The sequence below is a fragment of the Tympanuchus pallidicinctus genome, unplaced genomic scaffold (assembly GCF_026119805.1).
Source record: "Tympanuchus pallidicinctus isolate F22 unplaced genomic scaffold, pur_lepc_1.0 scaffold6, whole genome shotgun sequence".
Lineage (NCBI taxonomy): Eukaryota > Metazoa > Chordata > Aves > Galliformes > Phasianidae > Tympanuchus > Tympanuchus pallidicinctus.
The window spans coordinates 22,748,829-22,774,386 of NW_026294780.1; the positions used below are offsets into that span (position 1 = coordinate 22,748,829).

The 25,558-nt window shown below is 41.5% G+C and overlaps 2 protein-coding genes across 3 annotated transcripts in view; both read left to right on the forward strand.

Annotated features, from left to right (window-relative positions):
- Positions 1–25,558, forward strand: part of ABCC4 (ATP binding cassette subfamily C member 4) — a 1,253,378-nt gene that overhangs the window by 360,022 nt on the left and 867,798 nt on the right. The window lies entirely within an intron of this gene.
- DCT (dopachrome tautomerase) lies at positions 6,473–25,526 on the forward strand. Its single transcript, XM_052705939.1, has 8 exons — positions 6,473–6,813; positions 14,535–14,834; positions 17,846–17,946; positions 18,652–18,818; positions 21,519–21,698; positions 21,793–21,928; positions 22,947–23,148; positions 25,345–25,526. The coding sequence occupies exons 1-8, from the start codon at positions 6,513–6,515 to the stop codon at positions 25,524–25,526; spliced, it is 1,569 nt and encodes a 522-aa protein (XP_052561899.1). The 5' UTR covers positions 6,473–6,512.

Below are 25,558 nucleotides of genomic sequence, written 5' to 3' on the forward strand. Positions count from 1 at the left end.
GAGACATTACCTCTCCAGGATGCCTGTCTGAGAATGAGATGGGTCGTCCTACAGGGCTGCTTCTTTCCCTTGATCAATTATTGGGAACCACACAGTAACTGAGATTTTGCTCTTTATCTCCCAGATGCCCAAGTTCATTAAGTGAATCCTACCTTATATTCTGTGACTACCTTGAATGTTAATCTAGTTTAGAAACTAATGAAATAGCTCTACAAATAAAGAAGTCTTTGGCACCCTTTGGACAGGCAGTTTCTATAGCTCTGGTGCAGATATAGTGGTGATCCTGAGTGGTAGATCTCCTTGTCTTTGTTTACACATTCTTTGTCAGCTGATGATGCTGAGATTAGTGGTGTTCCTTACTAAAGATGGTTTTGGCTACCGGTCAGTACTTTATTTACTTATACTATAAGTATCTTCAGCTTTCATCCCTGTTCCTTCATAGAATCATATAGTTCCCAAGGTTGCCAAAGACAGTCATCCTTGTGCAGCTGTCCACATACCACCAATATTTCCCCACTAAACCATGTCTGTCCCTTAGTACAGCACCTAAACAATTCTTGAACGCTTCCAGAGATGGTGACTCAACCACCTCCCTGGGCAGCCCATTCCAGTGCCTGACTGCTCTTCTGGAGAGTAAATTTTTCCTTACATCCAACCTGAACCTCTCCTGGCACAACTTGAGGCCATTCCCTCTAGTCCTGTTGCAAGTTATGTGGGAGAAGACATTAACTCTCACCTTACCACAATCTGCACATTGTAAATTATACATCTGATATGCAATGGAAGAAATATATCTATTTGGGTATAAAATGACATGTTACATTGTTAGCTGATTGATGATGCAGCTTCCTGATCTCTGAAGAGTTTTCTCAGATGTGTTAAATGAGGGAATAAGGCAGAAGACAACAAAAGAAAGATATTGCAAAGGAAATGGAACTGCTCATTATCTTTGACAAAGATGAATAATACTATGCACAGGCAGTACATGATTTCAAGTGTAAAAGTATCAGCAATTTTAACATAACATTTATTTAAGGCTGTGGAAACAGTTGTCAAACACATCTACTATACTGAAACACTGTACGATTTTAGGATCTTTCTGAACAAACTAGAAATACACATATGCTTCAGCTATATTATACACTTGGAGAGGTGAGAAGCAAAGTGTAATCAAACTGGGAACTTGCAAAGTGAATGTCTTTAAGTAGTGATTTTCCATTGTAGTCTTCTGACTTGTAGGAGTGAAGTTTAACTGGACTGCAAGGCCTAGTGAGGGATCAGTGGGAACCCAGGTGGGACTCATCTGTCTAAACATAAATCTTTAATGTGTATTGAATACCACTGAACCCTAGACTCTGCTAAAAATAAATAAATGAAGAAGATTATGCCCTTGTGTGATACAATTCATTCTATCCTAATGTGAGCACAGAAAACAAGCCAAGTGAATTGCACCCTAAAAGCTTTTTGTCTCCATTAAGAGAGGACCCTGTAGAGGGAGCCTTTGGTGACCAGTTCAATGTAGATTTCAGCAATCAATAGATGTCTAACATTAAGTGAGATAAATTTCATCCTCTGTCACCTGGAAGCCTGCTGATAAAATCAGGGAGAGATGGACGAGTGGAATTCACAATGCAAGGAAAGCTTGAGCAATCCAGAGTCCAGAATGATGGCACATAAGCACAGCAGCCTTACTGCTGTTGGCAAAAAAACTCACCTAAGACCGTGAAACTGTATTTAACTCAATATGAAATCATGGCTTTAAGTTTTGTGTATTTGATGTGAGGCCTGGCCAGGTTTCTCTTCTCCGAGTTGCTTCTGTTCTAACAGTACTTGAATATACCATGGCATGTAGATTGATCTTTCAGTGAGGTTTCTAAAGGAAAAGCAGTCTGTAAATTAGAAAGTAACTGGATAAATAATGTAAATATGAGAAAGCAGGAGCTGATGAGACTCTGTATCAAGAGGCATTTTGTGCAAGGGTGGGATCATGAGATCTCCAGAGCAGTTCTGTGTGCCTGAACTTTAGCCTCATTCTCCTGACTGCAGGATGAGGAGACAAAGGGTAATGCTGTGAAAGAGCAGTGGTCTGTGGGGGAGGAAGAAGAGGATGCAGATCAATGAGAGCCAGTGTATGCCTACAGGAAGGGAAAAGCAGAATGGAATGGAAGGAGGATCAGAAAAAGCAGAGACAAGCAGTGAAGCAGTAAAAGGATGCATAATGAAGAAGATGCATAATAGAGTTATTCTGCTTTTGAACTGGCTTCTACCTTGTATATTAAGTAGCTTTACTTCAGAGCTTGTCCAGTGAGATTCTTAAGTACTCAAACAATACATACTGAGTGGCAGTATTGGAAAACTGCTTCAGATCATGCATCTTGTGCTACAAAATCTAGAGCACATAAATTGACAACAGTTGAAATCAGCAGCCAAAATATTTATGTCACTTAAAATATAAACCAAGAGTTGGGTTTTGATGTATGCATTGGCTAAAGATTAGCCTGAATTAATTTCCATTCAAAAGATTCTGAATATGTCTGTTTTCATGTTGTGTGCGTGTCTAACATATGTTGCATGATTTTTGGGGCAATGAAAAATATACTAAGCTATAGTCAGTTGAGTTTCTTGCTAACCAATGATGGGGAAATTCAAATTACAGCTGCTCTGCAATGGTAATTCATGATCAAACAATGATCTGGCACAGAGAGAGAACAGTAAGGCTTGACTGCAGAATCACAGAATTGTAGAGGTTGGAAGGGACCTCCAGAGATCATCGAGTCCAACTTCCCTGCAAAGCAGGCTGCACAGGTAGGCATTCAGGTGGGCTTTGAATATCTCCAGAGAAGGAGAACCCACAGTCCCCCTGGGCAGCCTGTGCTCCTTCACACACTCTTTGTGAAGAAGTTCCTTTGCATTTTGGTGCAGGACTTCCTACACTCCAGTTTATGGGCATTCCCCTTTGTCCTGTCCCCACAGACCACTGAAAAGAGGTTGGCCACGTCCCTTCGTCTCTCATACTTAAGATATTTATAAACATTAATAAGATCCCCTGTTTTAAAATGGCTGAAAGTGTGAGTGCCAGCGACAGAACTCCAGGTTAGGGAGTGAAGTTTTCCTTGCTTGAGGAGGTGAGAAATGCTGCAGCTTTGTGCTGTAGCAATTGTGGAGTGGGGTGCTCAGGGCCACCTTCGGTAGGATTTTGTCACTGTACTGTTCCCTAAATCTCTTTATGTTTAAGCACAACTTTGTGTTTAAATTACCTCAAGAAATGCAGTAAAAAATCCCAACGCTGATAAGTACTTTTCGTCCATGTTTGAAACTTTTTCCATAGAATTAGAATCTATTCTTATTCAGATGAGGTTTATGACAATGTAATGTCCCTAAACTAAGATAAAGACTTAGCAGAATAAAGAGTCAGAAGTGTAATATTTTCTTCAAAGAAAAGAAAGAAAAATATTCATAAAGGCTAAAAATTCTAGAAGCATTCATTGTTTCTGCATGCTCAGCTTGAGATACCGAGGATTCACTTAATTAATTGAATGTGTGTGTATCTTAAGATATGGTGTCTTGGTTGTTTTTTTTTTTTTCTTTTGTTGATAGAAGTGTATTCTTGGGCTTTGCTCCTCTTGCCTCTTTTTTTTCACTTTCATCTTGATCCTTTTCTGCTTGCAGCTTTCTGTATAGAATTGCCTTTCTAGTTATCTTTGGAATTATCACCGCTCCTTATGAATCATCATATGGTTTATTTTTTCAGTTGAATATATTGAACATTTTATTTTCGACAAAATTCCTTTGGACAAGTAATTCCAAGGGCTAAGTACTTTTCTGTCCTGATGCTAATCTGTGCCTGATTACAGTAGAAGGAGCCTGAGAAACAATACTCTCATTATTAAAGAAGTGGGAACCTATTGCCTACTTGCAGCTCAGGAATTCTATAGTACTCCTGTGAGATGTGTGTAGGGATTTTTCTTGCCTGCTGTACCTTTGAGTATTCTGTTTTCAGTATTTCTGTTTCTCTTGCTAAAAAAAGAAAAAATATATATATTAAGCCCCAAGATGTTTAGGTATCCATATGGATCTCAGACAATAGTTTTATCTTAGGGATGAGCCTGTGCATTACAGACTACCAGGTAGCTGAAATACTGTGTTTGTGTACTTCTAATGCAAAGCCAAAATATTTTAACTAATCAGTTTGCCCCAATTCCAGCTGTGATAGCCTGACCCAGTATTTCACAAGAGCTGACAGAACAGTGTGATTGCAGTTTGAGTCTCCAAGGTTTCAGCCGTGGCTCAAGTGCTCATGTTAGTTGTTTGAAAGGTTCTTTCATAGCCTTAGAGAAGCAGCACTCATCAGCAGTGCCAATTCACAGAGATACTCATTTTCAAGAGACAGGAAAACCCCGTAGTAAATAAAAAGCCATTCAAAATGATGTTGTAAAATTGGTATAGTGTTACTATTGTGTAGCCCGAATAACAGCTCCTTTGTTTAACCAGGTAGCTGAGGGGAAGCTGTAGTAAATTTGGATAGCGACTGACAATTGCCTTTTTGAAACGTTTCTCAGCAGACACTATGTGTCACACAGTGGGATCAACAGACATGGAACAGGCACCGATATGATGTGGGAACTGTCCATTTGTCTGTCTATCCAAATGTTCTCACACTGAGGGCCCCGAGGACTAAGGACTAAAGCCTAACACTGTATCTATTCTACGTGTCTTTGCACATTGCCAGCTTTGTAAAATTACATAGTTGTGGTGGAAGGAAGTAATCATAAGAAAAATTACATGCTACTCTTTTCCTCATGCTTTTCTTTCCCCTGCTAACTAATCTTCATAGTGTCATCTATCTGCTATTGCTTTTCTCCATACTCTTATTCAACTTCTCTAAAAGTTACTTGTTTTTCCTACTTTCACTGTTAATTGCAGTAATGCGTAATGTTCATAACTTTGCCTCAAGAGTCTGCCTAACCTAGATTCAAGGACTGATTTTTTCCTAACCCAGAGAGGTGTTCTCAGGTGCTGAGGAGAATAGAGAGGAGCATAGTTCAGAGTGTTTTTGAGTTAGTGCTTTCATTTGTAATTTTTGAGCTTCTTCAACATATTTTTCCAACAATTAGTCTAGTTTTCCACCTTATTTTGAATTTTGTGTCAAGGACAGCAGAAGGCAAAAGCCATTTGCAGATCAATTGAATCCTAAGGGAGATGAGTTTAAACCCATTTCATATTTTAGGGATCAGCCTCTTCTCCCAGGTAAATAGTGATAGGATGAGAGGTGATGGCCTCAAGTTGTACCAGGAGAAGTTCAGGTTGGACATTAGGGAGAATTTCTTCTCAGAAAGAGTGATCAGGCACTGGAACGAGCTGTGCAGGGAGGTGGTGGAGTCATTGACCCTGGAGGTGTTCAAGAAATGTGTAGATGTGGCTCTGAGAAATGTGGTTAATGAGCTTGGTGGGGATGGATTGGTGATCGGGCAGGATGATCTTAGAGGTCTTCAACTTCTCACTTTTGATTGAATAGTTTTATTCTTTTAGCACTGGAGTTGCATCATGAGCTGCATGCTAGCAGCTTTTAAAAGTTATTTTTTCTCAATGTCCTGATAAAACTGCTTATCTGCATGTCTGGTATATGTATTGATCTTATAGATTGTGCCCTGCCAGGTGGGTAATAAATGCTCAGCTGTGACAGTTGTGAAAGTCTGTCAGCCAGACCAGCCCTACCAGTTATCTCTGGTGTAATGATGGGGGAAGGATTAGGGAGCAGACAAGTAATACTAACCCTTTTAAAAACAATTAAATAATTTATTTTGTATGTAAAAAGGCTATTAAGATATGAATCCTTCTCCACTTGCCACTAAAATATTTATGGTACTGGAAGCACTGGAATTCTACAGTCAGCAGATGAAGTTTCCAATCCAAGTTGTTACTACTGGGTTTATTAATTTTCATTAATGATGCACTTATATCCTCTGTGCTTCCAGTTCATTTTCTACTGTCTGCTGCTTTCACAGAAAGTGTTATCTAACAGTGAATGAACTACAAAAATAAGAGATTTTCCCCTTCTGTTTATCTCTGTTTATAGAGTTTTGTTTAGAAAGTTTCTTCAGCCACCTCACTAAAACGAGACCATCAATTTCTCAAAGTGCAAGAAAGCCTCACGGAACCTGGAGAAATAAATCCGAGGCATTCACCCTCTTGACAAGTTGCCAGAGCCCTCAGGACTTGGGCATCTTTTCTGCCCTTGTAGTCATGTGCAAAACACGAGGATTTACGCTGTGCTAATCCCTCTAATGAGGGCTTCTCCCAACCTCTACATAAACCCTGCTTAAAGCTGTGGCTGTAGGGCAGGCATTGCAGAGCCAAAACTCTGTCTTTTAAATGGTATTCAAGGCAATTAGAGACCAGGATTAAACAAACACCCGACACCAGCATCCTCAGCAGTGAGAGGGATTATCCCAGCCAGACCAGGTTGTCCCTGCTTCACTCACTTGGGTCTGGTGGAGAGGCTGCTCATAGCAATGAGTGCCCTGAGGTGGCTTTTTTGGGTTGTGCTGAGCTACCTGAGCTGCTGTAGTCTTCCCTGGGCAGAGGCACAGTTCCCCCGTGTCTGCATGACGGTGGAGGCCATTCGGTTGAAGCGTTGTTGCCCAGCCTTGGGGCCAGATCCAGGCAACGTATGCGGGTCCCTGCAGGGCAGGGGATGGTGCCAGGGTGTGCAGGTGGACACCCAGCCCTGGAGCGGTCCCTACACCCTTCGAAACGTGGATGACCGGGAAAAGTGGCCCCTCAAGTTCTTCAACCAGAGCTGTTGGTGTACAGGTGAGAGGGGGGTGCGGGTTGAGGGGATGGGGAAGAACGTATCTGTGAGCATTTCTCTGAAGACCGTAAACATCCCAGGTGGTGTGAGGCATCGAGAAACCATCAAAGGGACTAGAAAACAGGATGTGAGGAGTGGCTGAAGGTACTGGAGAAAAGAAGTCTGAGGGAAGACCCCAACGCTCTCTCCAGCTGCCTGAAAGGAGGTTGCAGCAAAGGACAGAGTCAATCTCTTTCCTCGGGACACAAATGATAGGCTGGGAGGTAATGGCTTCATGTTGCACCAGGGGAGGTTTAGATTGGATATCAGGGAGAATTTCTTCACAGAAAGGGTGCCCAGGAAAATGATGGAGTTCCTGCAGCTGGAGAGATTTGTGGACATGGCATTTAGGGACATGGCTTAGTGGCAGACTTGGTAGTATTTGATGATATGGTCTTGAGAGTCTTTTCAACTTCAGTTATCCTATAAGAGTGCTTTTAATATTATCATTTTCCTAAAAATACGATAAAGCTTATTGCTAAGATATGATAGTTCCTGTCTGGGTGTTCCAGAGCAAAAACATAAAGGCATTTTGCCTCATGCAATCTTTTGGGCACTGAAGTTTTCCTCTTGTCCTTCATCACCTTTTTCCATGGAGTTTTGGACCATTCAGTGCTGTGTTCCATGCTGATTCCTTGGGTCTACATGATTGCCAAAAGGCTACCCTGTCTTTTCTCTCTCTATTCTCTTGTTCCACACATGACTTTACATGGGCCTTTGTCTTCATGTTTTGGGAGGCAAAATGAATCAGGAAGCTGATGTGTTTGAAGGGTAACCTGGCCCAAAGAATTATTTTTTTCTAAAACTAGTTCACCAGTCCTGGCATCGGGGAAGGAATAGGAAGGAGAGGTCAATGTAGGCTAATGAGACAGGTCCTTTTTTGAAGTGCAGCCCTCGTTTAAGGAGGGTTAAAATCAACAGGAACCCAGACTCCGCTCAGACTCTTTGCAAGGCTGGGAGGGCATGGTGTAGGCAGTCAGGCAAAAGGCACGTCCCTAGCACTGAAGGTGACTGTTAGATGGATTTCAAAAGCACCTTGAGATTTCTTGTTGGAAATATAAAGTGGTTTGGAGTCCTCAGCATGGGGAAAAATAGCCTACTTTTCTTCCACCTAACTTTTAGAAATAGCAGACCTATTTTGTCTAAAATGTGCCTTGGCTCTCACTATCAAAAAAAGCTGTAATCAATCTGATAAAGATATAAGATAAGATTTTAGCCCATGGGTTTAAATTTAGCAATTCTGTAATGAACTCAAAGCAGACAGGTGGTGACAGATGACTTACATACCTCCAAAACTGAAGTCAGGCATCACATATAGACACAGACTCTGAGTTAGAAGAGTGCTAAAGCATGCTGGCATACACTAATATTTACACAATCTGAGTAATTAGGGCATCAAAACCTGGGATTAAGGTGGGGAGAAGGGCGGGCAATCATTGATTTGTTTGTCCAAATAAAAGTAAGCACCAGTATTTAATATTTGCTGGGCTGAGTCTTAGGTGATGTGATTATAATGCTGTGTAGACTCACTGATGAACAGTATTTTCCATAAGGGGATTCTAGATCTTGCAGGAAGTGCTCAGTCTGAGCTATCTGCTAGAAACTTAATAGCTAAAGATAAAAGGATTGCTGAAAATTTGGCTGTATGTTGAAGAAAAATCTAAGAAAAATATCCATCTAGGACTGGCTTCTGAACATTTCTGAAAGAAAAAAGGAAAACATCAAACACAAACCAATATTCATGATTGGTTGGTTATTGTTTTATTGATTATTTTTATAGTTTTCTCATGTTAATCTAATTTTCATATGGAAAATAAAAAAAAAAAGCATTTCCTTTCCATTTCTTAGCTTTAACAGAAAATATACGTTAATCTTTCCTCCACTGGGGACAAATGCAACAGAAGAAGATTAGAAAAACAGAAAGATCCAGTTTTACTTCCTTTTTTTTTTTTTTTTTTTTTTAAACAAAGAGTCATGATCAAAAAGACAATTGCAAGGCTGTTGTCAGCTGCTTGCTGTATGTTCCTAGCAAAGTATTGCTGACATCATCTCTAGGAAAAAAGCTGTGGTTATGGCATGAATGTTGCCAGGAGGTAACAACATATGCTCGGGGTAAATGTTCAGTTCCTGTCTAATTTCAAATTGAATCTATTGTATGTGTTCTGAAATTCCTTTAATTCAGTTTATATAAATTCTTAAACTGAAATGATGTAATGACAGCTCCTGACTGTGTTGTAGTGTGTGAAGGGGAACGTGATCATTTGTTGTACTCAATGCATATAAGCTGTAAGTGTTGAACTGGGCAAAACATTGAATGTCCTGTTCTAATTAATCCTGAAAATGGACATTTATAGCTAGTTATACAGAAAAGCAGTACAGCAACAGGATAGTTAAATTTGGTTTAGAAGAATACTATTTTGGAAGATTTATGAACTAAGTGCTATTTTAAGTTCTAAAGGATGAAACTGTAGTGTATGGATCTGGTACAGCATTATAAAAAGCCCCCTACAGAAGTGAAAACATTACTGCAGTCAACAGTGGTTGTTAGTACAGGTCATGATGTTGATGCACTGAGGGATGCATCTTGAACTTTTTATTCAACAAGGAAATTCACATGTCATTTCCCTTTGGTCTGCAATTTTGACTCTGTCTTGTAGTGGTAACACCATGTCTCGTCACTGCTAGTGATGCAATTTAGAAAACTGTCACCTTTAGCCTTGTACTGGTTCATGTTCATTAGGACCTGACATACTTGCACATGGTGTTCTGTCTGTCCTTGTGTGAACATCTGTGGGACCCAACTGGTGCAAATTTTGCAATATTATCACCATTGTTTCTAGTGCACTGAGATACTGAGTGCACTGATATTCAGATCTGTACACAGTTCCCTGGTCATAATCCACTGATTCAAGTGGATGAGCTGATTGAGGCTCTGTTCATTTTATGGTGTGACAACTGTGCATAGCCATCCAGAATGTGGCATGTCTTTCATGTCCCTGTCACCACAGCTGAAATGCACTCACTGTACTCATAGCCACTGTTTGGTCTCCATAACCATTCAGCAAGCATTCTTAAATGTCAGTGGATACCATTTTTCCCTCATGGAAGAATTCAGTGATACCCCTTTGCTTCATACATACTTCCATGTCAAATGCCATTTTGTCAGACTAGCCCTCTGCTAGCATCTGTCACATGGCAACAAAATGTGGTGAGAAGGTGAGAAGGTTTAACCTCTACTGTTGTACCATCAACATCCACTTCTGATGTCATGGGCCAACAGAATAAAGTAGGAGGCATTATTTTCAAAGCAGCCCTAACATAACAGGCCCTGTTAGTGTCTGCAGTAAGTACAGATCTTCCATAATCTACAATCAAAATGTTTGTCTGAAATAAATGCAGGAAGAGCTAGAAGAATTAACAATTTGTCTTAAAGGGTAGCAATCCTGATCCTACCTTTGAGATACTGAGTTATGGTTGTTTTTCAAATTTATTGTCTCAGTGAAAGTAACAGTCGTGACAGCTGCTCAGTTTTCAAGGAATTCTAGAATCATTTGGACTGGAAAAGATCTTCAAGATCATCAAGTCCATCCACCAACCCAATGTACTGAGTCCCATGGCTATACCATGTCCTGTAGTGCCATGTTCACACATTGTTTAAATACCTCCAGGGTGGAGACTACCATTTTCCTGGGCAGCCTCATGATCCACTCTGTGAAGAAGTTATTCCTGATGCCTTATCTAAACCTCTTGTGGTGGAAAGTAAGGCTGTTTCCTTACATCCTATCATTTGTAACCTAGGAAAAGAGACTAGCACTCCCTTCGATGCAACCTTCTTTCAGTTAGTTGTAGAGAGTGATGAGATGTCCCCTTAGCTTCCTTTTCTTCCAGACTAAACAATGCTAGTTCCCTCAGTTAATCCTCAGGAACTATTGTTTTCTGGTTCCTTCTCCACCTTCTTTGCTCTTCTCTGCACATGCTCCAGTAACTCAATATCCTTCCAGTAGCAAGGAGCTCAAAACCGAACACAATATTCAAGGTTCCATCTCACCAGAACCAGGTACAAAGGAATAATAGTTTCCAAAACAAGGCAGAAAATGGTCAGTCAGGTGGGTTCATTATACCAAAGAAGAGATACTGAGTTGATGACATTACTAACTTATGTTACTCCTGATGAGTCACTCTCAAGTTTCCGAAGGCCAACCACATGCACTAGGGAGAAAAGTCTCTGTGAGCTCCTGCAAATACTGAGGTAAAAAGGAGCTACAGTGGTGTGTGATAAATAGTGTTGCCATACACCAGCAATGTGTAAGAACATATACCAAATATTATGTCATAGAAGTGTCATTTTTGCAGTGTCATGCCCATGGATTGACTCAGTGGAAGAAGTAGCATTACATAGTGCCTTAAGAAACAGCCAGATGCGCCCAACTTGACCAGGAAGAGCGTCATTACTAATGGTGAGAATAGACACAGAAAAGTTCCTGAAGTATGTGATCCTATCTGTAGGTAAAAGAGTCAGTGGAAAAGACACCCCAGATTAATTTTTGTTCAGCAGCAGTGCAGCTGTCATTTCCAGCGGCAGTGAACATGCAGGGAGTATCTGAACCCAGCTGATCTATTGCCATGATCTATGCCATGATCTATTTACAAGAACAGCCTTCCACACTGTATTGTCTGGGAACCCTAAGAGGTGAAAATTACATCAAGTTATCTTTAGGATAGTTTCAGAGAGGTAGTACCTTGAATTGCTACGTATTAGTCACTAAAGGCAGAAGGCATACCCAGAACTTCCAAGACCCAGGAAGGTCTTCAGGTCTTGGAAGGCTGTCTCTGTCTTCATGAAAATGTCTGTTGTGTGCTTCATCCTGATAATATGTATTTACTTCTCCTACTCCATTAGGAGTAGGTCACTGAGGTCCACCATTGCCAGAGTAGCAGACATTGGAATTTAATTGTAAGAAACTGAGATATACATTTCACAGTGCTATCATGCGGGAAGTCCACAAGATAATGAAGTTTTCTGAAGACAGCTATGCATTATATCCATACCACTGGCCCAGTAGAATGTTTTAGAAACAAATACTGGAAAAGTCCTTTGGCTTAAACATAAAAAAACCTGCGTCTGTCTACTGCAGTCGTTTGTATTTGCAGACCTCCATCCACTTCTTGCTGTTTCAGCCACTGCATGGTGATAGTTCCATCATGCATGGAGATTGATGAAAGAAAATGACAAAAAGCATCTTTTGATCTCATGAAGTACTGTGTGCATTTCTGACAAGACAGTATTGCCAAACAGACATGTGGACATTAAAAATACATTCGACACAATCAACAGAAATAGTGCAGAATGAAATAGTTTGCCTGGAGATAGACTCCAGTCTCTTCTAGTCTTCAGTCCTCTTTCTTACACAGTAAAAGTTCATGTCTTATTGAAAAATGTCTGGTAAAGTGGTGGAAAAAAAGACCCCCGGGATTACACTGTAGATCTGACTGTAAAGGGAGAAAATCTCACAGAGCACCAACTGGATATAATTAACACCTGTGTGAGGACAACAGGTAAGAAACCATTGGTTCACTTAACTACAGAAGCCACGCCTATAGAGAAAAGTTTCTTTTTCATGAAGATGACTCACAATTTCAGAGATTTTGCAGATCACTTTTCATAGTCTGAAGAGGTGCATAGAGTATACCTAAATATGGCTGTTTAGAGATAAAGGATGCTCACTGAGAGATGACTAGGACAAACCTGGTCTTGTACTAATTTTGTTTCTGTTAGTGCATCACTTCAAGGATGCACACAAACAATTCAATGTGATGCTTATCCAATGCTGCAAGTGGATGAAAGTGTGACTGCTGATCTCAAAAAAGGTTGTTGACAGAATTTGTCGTTGGTTAACTCCTACTTTGCCACTCTGCTCTTAAAAAGGATTAAGTTGTAGCTTTGGATGTGAGGGACAACAGCTACAACTGTTTATTTTTTTCTGACATAAGCCATCAGCCCCCTGAAATTATGCAGACCCATAGGCTTTTGATTTCTTCTTTGCTTGCTGGATCATGACAACCAAGTCCAGCTGCTCCTACCTGCGCTGGGGAGGAATCTAAGCAGTATACTTGGAAACCGTCTTTGTGATATGCCACTGGGTTTTGTATGATCCAAAACCTAATTAAAAATCTTCACCCTCGTGGTCCCTAAGATGGACTTGAGCTTCATGATAACTTATTGATCTTCTTGCCTCTGAAGTAACCATAAGCTTTCTGAACCTGCAGTTAAGTTCTCATGACCTTTTGACAGGACTCACAGGAATCTGTCACATATGTTTACCGCTCAACATCCCTTACCCTAGAGCTAGCCACAAGCTATATAGCCTTCTGAGTAACATCCCTCATAACCTTGGCAGTCTTTGAAATTGGTATTAGGCCCTATAGGCCCTGACAATCTAAAATCCTACTTTTGTGTTTTCTGTTGTTTTGCTCACAGATTCAAGCCTGTTGCCTAGGAACATCTTGCTCCTCCAGGAGCTCTTCACAAGCCATTTCTCCATTTCTGTATTAACCCCAAGACCATTTGGATCTGTCTGCACAGATATGTGTGGGAGCAGTGAGGTTTTACAGCATTTTGATAGAGAGTTGGTATAGTCATAGAGGAGCATGTATGTGTAGCTGAAGTTGGAGTAAGTTTCAGTGCACTTTTGGAGAACTGAAAAGAGATCCCAGAGGAGCCCTGGCTGTCTCCTCACACCCTCCTTCCCCCTAGCGCCAATACTCACCATCCCACACTGATGCTTTGCAGTCAGCACTCCTGTGCACGGAATGGAGGCAGATATGAACTGCTGGAATGACTGTTCCCCTCTCCTCCAAAGCAAAGGGAGTTGCAGCAGAGCCATTCTGCTGCTTCTGGCACTTTGCCATGGTGGGCAGAGAGCCACAGAGTCTGTGCTTTGCTTAAAGCAAGCTCTATTTCTTCAGGATCTTCCATTGCTTTGGAGGATCCAAGTTAATAGAGGAGAGCAGAGCTGATTACTTGCCTAAAGAGTGATGCCAGTGGGGAATGATGGTGTTGCACTATTTCTCAGGCTCCTGTTTCAGCACTATTTAATTCTTAACATTCCTAAAGCGTGACCAGCAACAACCCTGTGCCTCTTCCAGACTGTGCTAGTTCCTGGATACACTGCTAACAGACATTAATTTTTCCTAGGCTTTGTCCTTAAGAGAACTGTTTTGATTGTTAGTGGACTTTTTTCTGGTTTTTTTTTTTTTTTTTTTTCCTTTTTCTTTTTTTTTTTTTTTGAATTTGATCCTGGAAGTCTGGGAGCACTTGAGAGCCAATCAGGCAAAGCGTTTAATCACCAGCTTAACCTGGAGTACTTAGCCCTCTGTTCATCTAGAGACTTAGACTCCTCACATGCCTGAAGGCTTCATGGAGCTCTTAGCGCCTTGGGGCATCAAGCCCATTATCCAGTGCATTTCCTCCCCAACCAGCTGAGTGATTCTTGGCCCTGACTCTGCTCTGGGATGCAAGCCATCCTTCTAGTTAACCAGCTGGCAGCTGCCAGTCTGTTCAGTTGTTACCCCTTCCAGGAACTGAAATGTCTGGGAAAATGAAAGATAATTCACAATTCTCCTGCATTTCAATGTTAGTTCTTTCTGATTCATAATTTCACATCTTCTCTCTCTCTTCATTCAGGCAACTTTGCTGGCTATAACTGCGGTGACTGCAAGTTTGGTTGGACTGGCCCTGACTGCAGTGTGAGGAAGCCACCAGTTGTCAGGAGAAACATCCATTCCTTGACAACAGAGGAAAGGGAGCAGTTCTTCGATGCTCTAGACCGCGCAAAGACTACCATCCACCCAGACTATGTGATTGCAACTCAGCACTGGATGAGTTTGCTTGGCCCCACCGGAGAGGAACCACAAATTGCCAACTGTAGCATTTATAATTACTTTGTTTGGCTTCATTACTACTCTGTCAGAGATACACTCCTAGGTTAGTGCTTTTCTTGTCCAACGGGCTTTGTTGGTAGATGAAAGGGTGAAAAGTATCATTGCTGAACAATGGTAAGTATGCTTACCACAGCTGCATTACTACAGCAAGCAGTGAAGCCCAGAAGAGGGTCTGTGCAGTAAAACAGTTGGTGCTGACAAGCCAACAGTTTACAGCTGAGGGTGGTTCAGATTTGCTTCGGGCCTGCTGTAGTCTGGTCCCAATGAATGAATGCTCTAATGCACTCTGATGCCTCTGATGCCTCTTCTGTCTGACAAGGAGGCAGCTCACAGGTTCCAAGATAACTCCAGTGGGTGAACCAAAATGTGGTCAGTCGACCCATTTCAGAAGGACATTCCCAGTCCAGAATACAGCGTAGATGCAGCAGCAGTGGGAAGGGAGCTCTGCAGTGGTGAAGGCAGAGACTTTGGGGACTGGCATGCTGTTGCTTTCTCTATTTTTCAGCAAGTCACTGAGGGTTGGATTTACCTGACCAGCTACAGTAAGCTTTTAAAACGAAATCAGGTTAGAGGTTTAGATATCTATCTGCGTGCTTTCTCCCAGATCACAATTCCTAGCCCTCGTGGCTCTTCTAGACTGAAGCACCTATACCTTAATACATGATTTAACAAAGTCCAGCTTCCACAGGAAGAGGCAGCAGTGTGGCTTTTCTACCCAGCAGCCCTACATACAGGCTGTGGAGTTTAGCATTCAAGTATTTCCATGAGAGTGAGTTAGCTGGTGAAATTTGCCTGCATCTACCTCCTTGCTAGAGGGCATTTGTTACCCCACAGTGGATTTTATCCACTTTCCCCTTCTGCCACTGTCCCATTTTATAAGGCTGAAGGGAGTAGAATCATAGAATCACAGAAAAAGGAATAGACCTTAAAGATCATTAAGTCCAACCAAGACCTAACCATAGTACCCTAACTCTAACAACCCTCTGCTAAATCATGTCCCTGAGCACCACATCCAAATGGTTTTTAAACACATCCAGGGATGGTGACTCAACCACCTCCCTGGGGAGCCTATTCCAGGGCTTAACAGCCCTTTCTGTAAAGAAGCTTTTCCTGATATTCAGCCTAAACTTACTGTGGCACAACTTGAGGCCATACTGAGTACTCTCTAGTCTAGCCAGAGCAAAGGTCCTTCAGGTGATAGGGCAGTTGTGGGAGAAGGGGAAGAAGCAACTTCCAGTGCTGCTGCAGGGATAAATAAACCTGTATGTGAGTTGAAGCTTGCTGCAGTAATAAGTGAATCCAAGTGTGGTTTGAGTCCCCTACTCTTTCAGTGTCTCATGTGTATGGTGGAATTTCTTCCACTTGACTGCTTTTCTCCAAATGCTGTAGTAAAGGAAAATGTGGAGAAGGGTGTCAGCTGATCAGATATCAGAATTATAATGGTGGCTGCACCAAGGAAATGCAGGTGGGTGTCAAAGCACATTTCTATGTGATATTTTGCTGATGCCTTTATTTCAAAATTACTAGATGTCTTGAAACAGTTCTTGTCAAAAGTGAAACCATGAATGATAACTAATCCATCTTTGTAAAGATCTATATATTTGAATTTCCATATCTTCGTGAATACTCAAGTGAGGAGAGAAATGGGTTAATTTTGAATAGAAAATAGATCTTCCCAATCTTCGTGGTCAAGTACCCATCAAAAGACATTGTGCATTCTTTATGGATATTTTTGCAGCTTAAAAGCATATACTTTTAAAACTTGCTAGATTAATAATTATTTTCAAAAACAACTCCTGTGTCAGGCAGGCATCAGTCAAAAACTCTCTTTGGAGAAGAATTACTTGCCTCCAATGCTATTACTCAGATACTGGGAAGCTTTTTGTATTCTGGGAAATGTCAAGGTGATCTGTTGTTTAATCTGTGTTGCCAGATCAAACAGTTAGCACCTGAGAATCTGTTCTTGTGGATCACTTTTTTGGTATGTCTCTTTTTTTCTGTCTTCTTTCTCTCCCCTCCCCCCCATTATTACAGCTATTGTGGCCCGTTAGACACTACAAATTATCCAGTCATGTGAAGAAATAAGATTACAATTTTTATGGATCTCAGAAGGAACCTCAATATTTGTTGGATTTCTAGAATGAGAAAAATTGGATTCCTCCTGAAATTTAGCATGAGACTTAATTCTAAAGGCTTAACTAGCCTTTATGTTCTGCTCAGCAAAGGGTATTTCCATACAAAAGGCATTACAGATTCTTTTGTGCTTTCTTTCACATAGAGCTAAAATATCATCATCATGCATCAAGTAGCGCTTTTTTGCTAAGGTAAGAATTTATTTGGAAAAATGAAAAGGTGGTGGGATCAGGCAGCTAAAGAAAGATGGATCTAATCTGTCATTACACTTTTTGAAAAAAAAAGCACCCTGGTTTCATTGAAGATAGAAGAAACTGTAGGGGCAGCTCTTTTGCTGAACTTCTCGAGGCCAGTAAGGGAAGCAGTGAGGACAGCAAGCTGCAGTAAGGACTGCAGCTATCCAAAACGCACAGCAGCAGCCAAAATGAAAACTACCAAATTTCCCCTGACCAGGTTCCTGCTTCACCTCCTTATGAATTGCTGCAAAAAACCCTCATCAATTTACCTTTTTTCTTCAAAATCTTCTTTAGTGGGAACCAACCCTGAAGAGAAAAAACAAGCAGGATTTGATGAAAAGTGGTAAAGGATATGTTGAATTACTATTGGCAGGCTATGGAAAGTGTTAATGCTCTCTTAATAGATAAGCTGTGAAAGTCCTGCTGCTGAACAGGAGAGAAAGCTAATATTTCCAACAGTAAGACTGTTAAAAAAAAAAACTCTGAAAACAGTTTAAATGAGAAGAAATGTTCACAATACCATTCTTGTCCCCTGTAAGCATTGCAGCCTTTAATCTGTGCACTCTTTCCAAAGGAGCAGAGCTGAAAGTTCTCATTTAACTCAGCTACAGGCAACAGAGGAAGATGCTCTCTTTACTTCTAGCTTCACTTGGTGCTGAAGTGCTTATTTTATCTTCTTTTGTAGGGCCTGGCCGCCCCTTCACAGCTATTGATTTCTCCCATCAAGGACCTGCCTTTGTAACATGGCACAGGTACCATTTGCTGTTGCTGGAAAGAGACCTGCAGGTTAGCTAAACAGCCTCTTTCTTTTCTCACACAACTTCTCTCTTTTGCTACACATTTTTGTTGCTTCAGCCAAGGGTGTTATTTCCTTGGACTGATTCTTATACAAACTGTCAAGAGTGTTTGCTCACGGATCCTTCTTTATGTAAAAGAAAACAATTGCTTTCAAGATATTGAGAACTGAATCGTTTCTTACTGTAAACAGTGATATGAATGCTATTGTCAAGATTTTTCTTCTTCATAATGTAGAACAGAAGATGCGAATTAGCAATGTTCATTAATAAAAGCAAAATAAACACAAAACACCCACCTATGTAAAACCTGTGGATAGCATCTGCTGGAAAGCAGACAACAAGCAAGGAAGCCACATCGAGGATTTCCCTCTTCAAATATAGTGTTATATATTTATTAGTTTCATATATTTAGGTGTAGGTATTTTTACTGCTCAGTCGCTGAGTTGGTACAAAAGCTAACATGGCCAAAAAGAGGGCGCGCCAGCAGCAGTTTAACTATTCACAGCATATTTTCTGGGTCCGACTTAAACACCCCAGTGTTCTGAAAGTGTGGCAGCAGCACTGTGAAGTGTGTGTAGTTACGCTCAAGTGAAAAGCAGAATGCAGAATACCCAGTGGCATCACCTGCAGGAATCACTTTCTTTCTCTTTCCTTTGAAGGTGATCCTCCATTAATATGTCTCTGTCCATTGCAGCGACTGATGGGCAATGAGTCCTTTGCACTTCCCTACTGGGACTTTGCTACAGGTAGAAACACATGTGATGTGTGCACAGACCAGCTCTTCGGAGCACCGCGGCCGGATGACCCGGGGCTGATCAGCCTGAACTCCAGATTCTCCCGGTGGCAAATAGTTTGCAACAGGTATGGAAATATCTAAGGAAAGCCTGCATACTGACCAAATCTTGTTTTGGCATTATAGAAAATTAGAGATGAACTGAAAAATCTTTTTCGTTTCATTAGGTGAGATCTTAACTCTGGTATGTTTAGTGCTGTGGAACTATGTGGAACTATGAAACTATGGAACACTCTGAAACTTTGATATGCCTCAAATCCACGATAAAGCATGTAGAAAGGTGTGATAGTGACATCCAGCATGGCTCTACTAAAGGCAAATCCTGCCTCATAAATATGGTGGCCTTCTAAAATAGGGTTATAGTGTTTGTCAATAAGGAAAGAGCAACTGATGTCATCTACCTGGACTTGTGCAAAGCGTATGACACTGTCCCACAAAACATCCTTCTAAAATGGAGAGACATATATTTGATGGATGAACCACTTGGTGGATGAGGAATTGACTGGATGTCCACATTCAAAGTACTGTGGTCAATGGCTCAATGTTCAGGTGGAGACCAGTGATGAGTGGTGTTCCTCATTGGTCTGTACTGGGAGCAGTATTGTTCAGCGTCTTTTTTTGGCAACGTGGACAGTGGAATTGAGTGCACCCTCAACAGGCTCTCAGATTACACCAAGCTGAGTAGTGTGGTAGACACTGGAGGGAAGGGATGCCATCCGGAGGGACTTGGACAGGCTTGAGAGGTGGGCCTGTGTGAACCTCAACAAAGTGAACAAAGTTCAACATGGCCGAGAGCAAGGTCCTGCACCTGGATTGAGGCAATCCTAAGCATAAATACAGGCTGAGCAATGATAGAGAGCTGCTCTGCAGAGGAGGACTTGGAGGTGTTGGTTGATGAAAAACCAAACATCAGCTTGCACTGTGCACTTGCAGCACAAAAAACCAAACATATCCTTGGCTGCATCAAAGAAGCATAACCAGCAGGTCAGGGGAGTGATTGTCCCCTTCTTCTTGGCTCTTGTGAGCCCTCATTTGCAGTGCTGCATTCAAATGGGACCCACAGTGGAAGAAGGATGAGGAGCTGTTGAAGTGGGTCTAGAGGAAGGCCACAAGGATGATCAAAAGGCTGGAGTACCTCTTCTGTGAAGACAGGCTGAGAGGACTGAGATTGTCCAACCTGGAGAAGAGAAGGCTCCGATGGTCTTCCATATGTGAAGAAGGCCTGCAGGAAAGAAGAGGAAGAACACTTTATCAATGATAAGACAGGGGTAACAGTTTTGAACTAAAAGAGAGTACATTTAGAGTAGATATTAGGAAGAAATTCTTCACTGTGTTGGTGATGAGGTGCTGAAATATATAGCCTGGAGAAGCTGTGGATGCCCATCCTTTGAAGTGTTCAAGACCAGAGTGAACAGGGCTTTGGGCAACCTGATCTAGTGGGAGGTATTCCTGCCCAGGGCAGGAGATTGGAACTTGATGAACTTTGGTGTTCCTTCTAACCCAGAACACTGTTATTCTGTAATTCTATGACTGACTTCAAAGTAGCTGAGATTTCACACAGGAGACAACACAGAGAGAACTGCATTCTTGCTGTCAGCTGTCTGTAGGCGTATATTGATTTGATTAAATGCAGGGCTTTGTTGATGGGTTCATGTAGAGGACTGGGGCAGAATAGCATAAGATGCTGCCAGTTATAATGCTCATCCTGTCAGATCTGGGGCAGCGTCCAGTCAGCCAGATGAAGGTACTAGGAGCTCTAGGCTTTTCAGGGAAGAGTCTCTTTCTATGGATACCTGAAGTGCTACTTGAAATTCTGCCTTTAGGCACCAATTGGCTTTTACCCTTGCCCATAATTTTTCTTTAAGATAGATTTTTTTTTTCTTGATAACTGAAATGACTAAACTCTTGTCAAGGTTAAACAGCAGAGGGCTTTTGTTTATTTCAGGAATTCATTTTACATTGAATAGCAGTTTTTTTTTCCTCGAGTGTTTCACTGTCTTTCTCCTCTTCCTTCTCTCTTTCCTTCCCTGATAGAAGGGGCTTGCCCTTTACTAACTATTAGGCAACATTTGCAACAGTTCCTGAAAAATGCAATACACTACTATCTCTTCTAAAAGAGTGAAGGATGGAAAGTAGAAAATTGCCTTCTGTCATACTTTCGTTTTATTTAGCTCATCTCACAGAGGGACTTTCCTGCTTTTTTCGTCTTTTTAAGAGTGAAAAATTATCCTTGCTCAGATTCTCTTAGACTGTCTGTCAAAAACTTCTTGGGAGGAGAGGAGGTATGAAGGGAATTTCACTTGCTTTTTCTGAACTGTTCCCTGTGCAGAAGATGAGCCTAGATACTCTGTCCAAATGACTGACCTTCACCAGAGTCTAAGTCAGAGGAAGCCATGGCATGGGGCCACTTCAGCAATAACTTCAGCTTCTAGTCTGTGGGAAGTGAACTGTACCTCCTTACGGGATGCCTGTCATGAAGATCTGCTCTCCCACACCTATAGCCAGGGCCACAGAACCCCATTCTGGCTGAGGCGGGCAGGGCTCTCTGTGTCCCAGCCCCTGCTCCAGCAGCACCACCCAGAGCAGGGTGCCCATGCCCATGGCCAGGCGGCTTCTGGAGAGATGCAGGGAGGAGACCCCACAGCCTCTGGGCAGTTTGTTCTTCTTTTATGCTATAGCAGAAAAAGAAGGAAAAAAACCCAAACAAACCAATAAAACAGGCTTCAAGCCTTTCTCCTAACTTGTGCTACTTTTCGTTTCATGCTCAGCTTGGATGATTACAATCGCCTGGTGACCCTGTGCAATGGGAGTGATGAAGGACTGCTGCGACGAAGGCCGCTGAGGGACTCGGGTGAACAGCTGCCCACTGTGGAGGACGTCAGGAGATGCCTTTCCCTGCACGAGTTCGACAGCCCTCCGTTCTTCCGCAATTCCAGTTTCAGCTTCAGGTTTGTCCTAGAGCCACCCGAATCATGGATATTTTTTATTTGTGCGTTTTTCAGCAGTGTCTTGTTACTTAATGCTGCTTTTACCTGTCCACAGGAATACGCTGGAAGGCTTCGATACACCAGAGGGAGCCCTGAACTCGCCAATGCTGAACCTCCATAATTTGGCTCACTCTTTTCTGAATGGAACCAGTGTTCTCCCTCACGCAGCTGCCAATGATCCCATCTTTGTGGTATGGCTTTTTCCTCCAGCATGAGTGCAAATGGCTGCATCTCCGAGGCAGCTGTCTCACCAGAAATTAGCAGAAATAGAAAAGAATTCCCTAGAAACAAATTCTTCAATTACAAAACGAAAACTCTTTCCTTGAACTTTTTCTCACTTGTGTGGTGGGCAATTAAAAATGGAAAAAAAAATACAGGATGATTTGTAAAACATAGAATAAATTTATAGGAGGAAGTGCTGCCTGTCAGACTGCCCCTGAATCCTTTTATTAGGTGGTATCTGAAGTTAATGTATTTTGCCAGATGATTTTACAGCAACAAGAAAATACTGAAAATTGGGTTTACTATTTTAGAGCAGTGGACTGAGAAGTTTGTTTCTTCATCTCAAACTTCAGAAGCTAAAAAGAATCACATTTAATATCAAGGTCTCTTGAGGAATAGAAGTGATTTCATTGGTGCATGGGTACATTACTGCACTGCAGTATGAACAGCAAAGTGCAAATAAAAAGCCATCAGCTGACTCTGCTGCATATCTTCCCCACCTAATGAATTCATTTTGTCTTCCTCTTTGTTAAATCAAACCACAGTGATTATACAGAGAAACTGTAAAACAATTCATTACTTTCTTACCTTTATTTTAAGATTGCAATCTTTTGATGGAGAAATTAGCCAGAATACTTCTGTTCTCCAGTTTGTTTCCTTAAAAATTCTTGAATTCCTACGTGAATTCTTTTTTATATTATCAAATCTTTAATTTACCATACTATAATTTTATATGCAGGATTATCCATGAAATACTTTCTAAGTTTTCTTCCATGGCGATAAATGAAAAGCATAAGTACACCAGAAATTAATCTGGACTGTCCCAGACTGTTTTCTGAACCCCTACGTAAGCCCTGTAATTTTAGCATCCTCACCGATCCCTTGTGTGGCTGGCCCAAGACCTGTGCTGAACTAAGGAACTGCTTTAAATGCTTTTGAGCTCAGAAAGAGCCTAATAAACATGTGTGCCCATATATAAATTTGCAGGTTCTTCACTCCTTTACTGATGCCATCTTTGATGAGTGGATTAAACGGTTTCATCCCCCTGACAATGCCTGGCCTGAGAAGCTGGCTCCTATCGGTCACAACAGACTGTACAACATGGTCCCTTTTTTCCCTCCCGTAACCAATGATCAACTCTTCCAAACTGCGGAGCAGCTTGGCTACACCTATGCCATTGACCTGCCAGGTATGTCTCAGAGGCCAAGAAATGAGACAGCTCAACTTTTCAATGACATAGACATAAGGCCCTGCTCCCCAAAGCGTGGGTCCATTCACCTGGTCACTAGCAATCCCATAGCGTAACTTAGGCAGTTGTAACTCATCAGGTAAGTTGTGATAGCTGCAAAAATGTCTATACTTAGTTTGCTTCTGCTCTGCAGCAGAATGCATGAACTTGAAGTCCTCTGGCACTTAGAATGATTCTCCTTTGGGGCTAAGGAACATTTGATTTTAGCTCCTCTTTCCAGGACTAGTGATGCCTGTTACAAAATGCTTTAATCTGTCAGAGGTCAGGCACTCTGCCAGAGAGATGGTTTCTTGACATTTGTTTTGCACACAGCCCTGGGTCATACTGTCCCATGAAACACATTAGAGATGTACTCTGTTAAAATTTGAATGCCCTGGAGAGATATCTCTAAGTGCTTTGTATTATAAACCCCCAATTTTAAAGATTTTCCTTGCCTGTATGCCTATAGGGTTTCTCTGCTCATTTGAAATTACCTTTGACACAAATTAGACAAAAGAACGTCCCCTAGCCCCTCCAACCAAAGTGTTCATGCACAAAATCAATGAATTTGGGAGACAAGCTACAAATATTTGTGGAAGGCACAAGCGTAAGAAATGCATGAAAACCATGCTTCAACTGCTTTACTAAAGATTAAATCTGAGCAGTTTCTTTCTCCATATCTGTATTCTTTTGAGAGGCAGTTGGTGCTTATCTAACCTATGTGGACAGAATTTTCTTCTAAGTGCTTTCCATGTATCTGTGGTTTTAATCTGTGGAAACAGTTAAAAGTTCTACAGATTGTGATGGATCAAAACCCCTCTCCTCAAGCTGCGTTCATGCAGGGGAACCCTGATTTATGGAGGCATGCTGGTTGCCTTGGAAGTGCTTTTCTCAGAGACATTTCTAGAATTTCCCCTGAAAATGGAAACTTCTTTTACAGAGTTTCAGTTTTCCTCCTCCTGGGCCACTGTCCCTGCTTCTGCTTTGGAACTGCTGCCAGCCCTTTGCCATAACTTAGCTAGAGAGGAACAAAGGCAATTTACTATTCTGCTGCTTCTTAACTCCTGCCTAAATAAATTATTAGCTCTCCATGAAACAGTGTTCCTGTCCCTGTATGGATAGTTAATGTTAGAGAATGATGGTTTTTACATTAAATCCCCCTCTTTTAACTACGTGTATAACTTCCTAATTCTTCTTTACCTAACCAAGTTATAAATTGACATATGTAGTGCATTCCCGGCTCTTATTTGAGAGACAGCAGCAAACAACATTGGGAATTTACTTCATTAAAGAATGATTGTTTTCAACTCTTTTTTGGCAGAGAAAGCACATGGGACACACAACGTTTAGTTGCTTTTATAGTCAATGTGGCATCTACTCAAGCACTCTGGAGTTAAGCCTTAATATCTAAACATCTTCTGAATACCTGAAATCCCACTGGGGATTTTTTTGTGAATATTTATTCAAACATTATTGGTACGGTCTCAGTATCTGTAGTATTTTTCAGAACAGGACAGCAGGCAATTGCTGCTGCTGAAAGCATAAAGGAAAAGACAAAATAAAGTCATTCAATCAAGTGGAGCTGAGATGAAGTCATTTATACAGGATTGCTGTAAGAGTGGACAATACTATCTCAGAAGACAGTAGCTCCTTAGAAGTGGTTTGAAAGCAGAGGTTGTGATCCAGAGCTGGCCAGCAGAGCTGTGCTAAGCAGTGTTTTCTGTTAAAAACTTGACAGTGGACTGCACTGTGGTCTATTAAAAAAATAATAATAATAAAAAAGAATGTTTTCCACTGATCAGAATATCTTGAAACAGCTATATAGAAATATCCCTCCAGGAAAAATTGCTTAAATCATTCATAATTTTGGCCAAATTAAATAAGACCATAGCTTAATGTTAATCTTTCCCATTCCCAACACTTTCACTTGTTTGAAAGACTGGAGCTTAAGTTCAGCCATAGATTTCTCTGTCAGGAAATGTCTCTGGCGATGGTGTATTGGTTACACAAGGCATTACCACCTTCCACCGTGGCCCTTGGTTCTCTTAGACACACAAGCAATAGCAATGAGCAGGATGTGGGCAATTTGCTTCCTTCCACATGATTTGAGAAATGAAATCACTGTCTGTCTTCACTTCAGATATTTTATGTTTCCAGGTTCACTTGAAGAAAGCCAAGCGTGGGCTGCCATGGTTGGATCCACAATTGGAGGAACGCTGATGGCTTTGGCTGTGCTTGTTCTGCTGCTTGTACTTTTCCAGCACCGAAGGCAGAGAAAAGGTTTTGAACCACTGATGAACGTGAGATTCAGCTCCAAAAAGTACATGGAAGAGGCCTAGTGCCTTGGCTTTGTTCCCTTGCTCATTCTGCT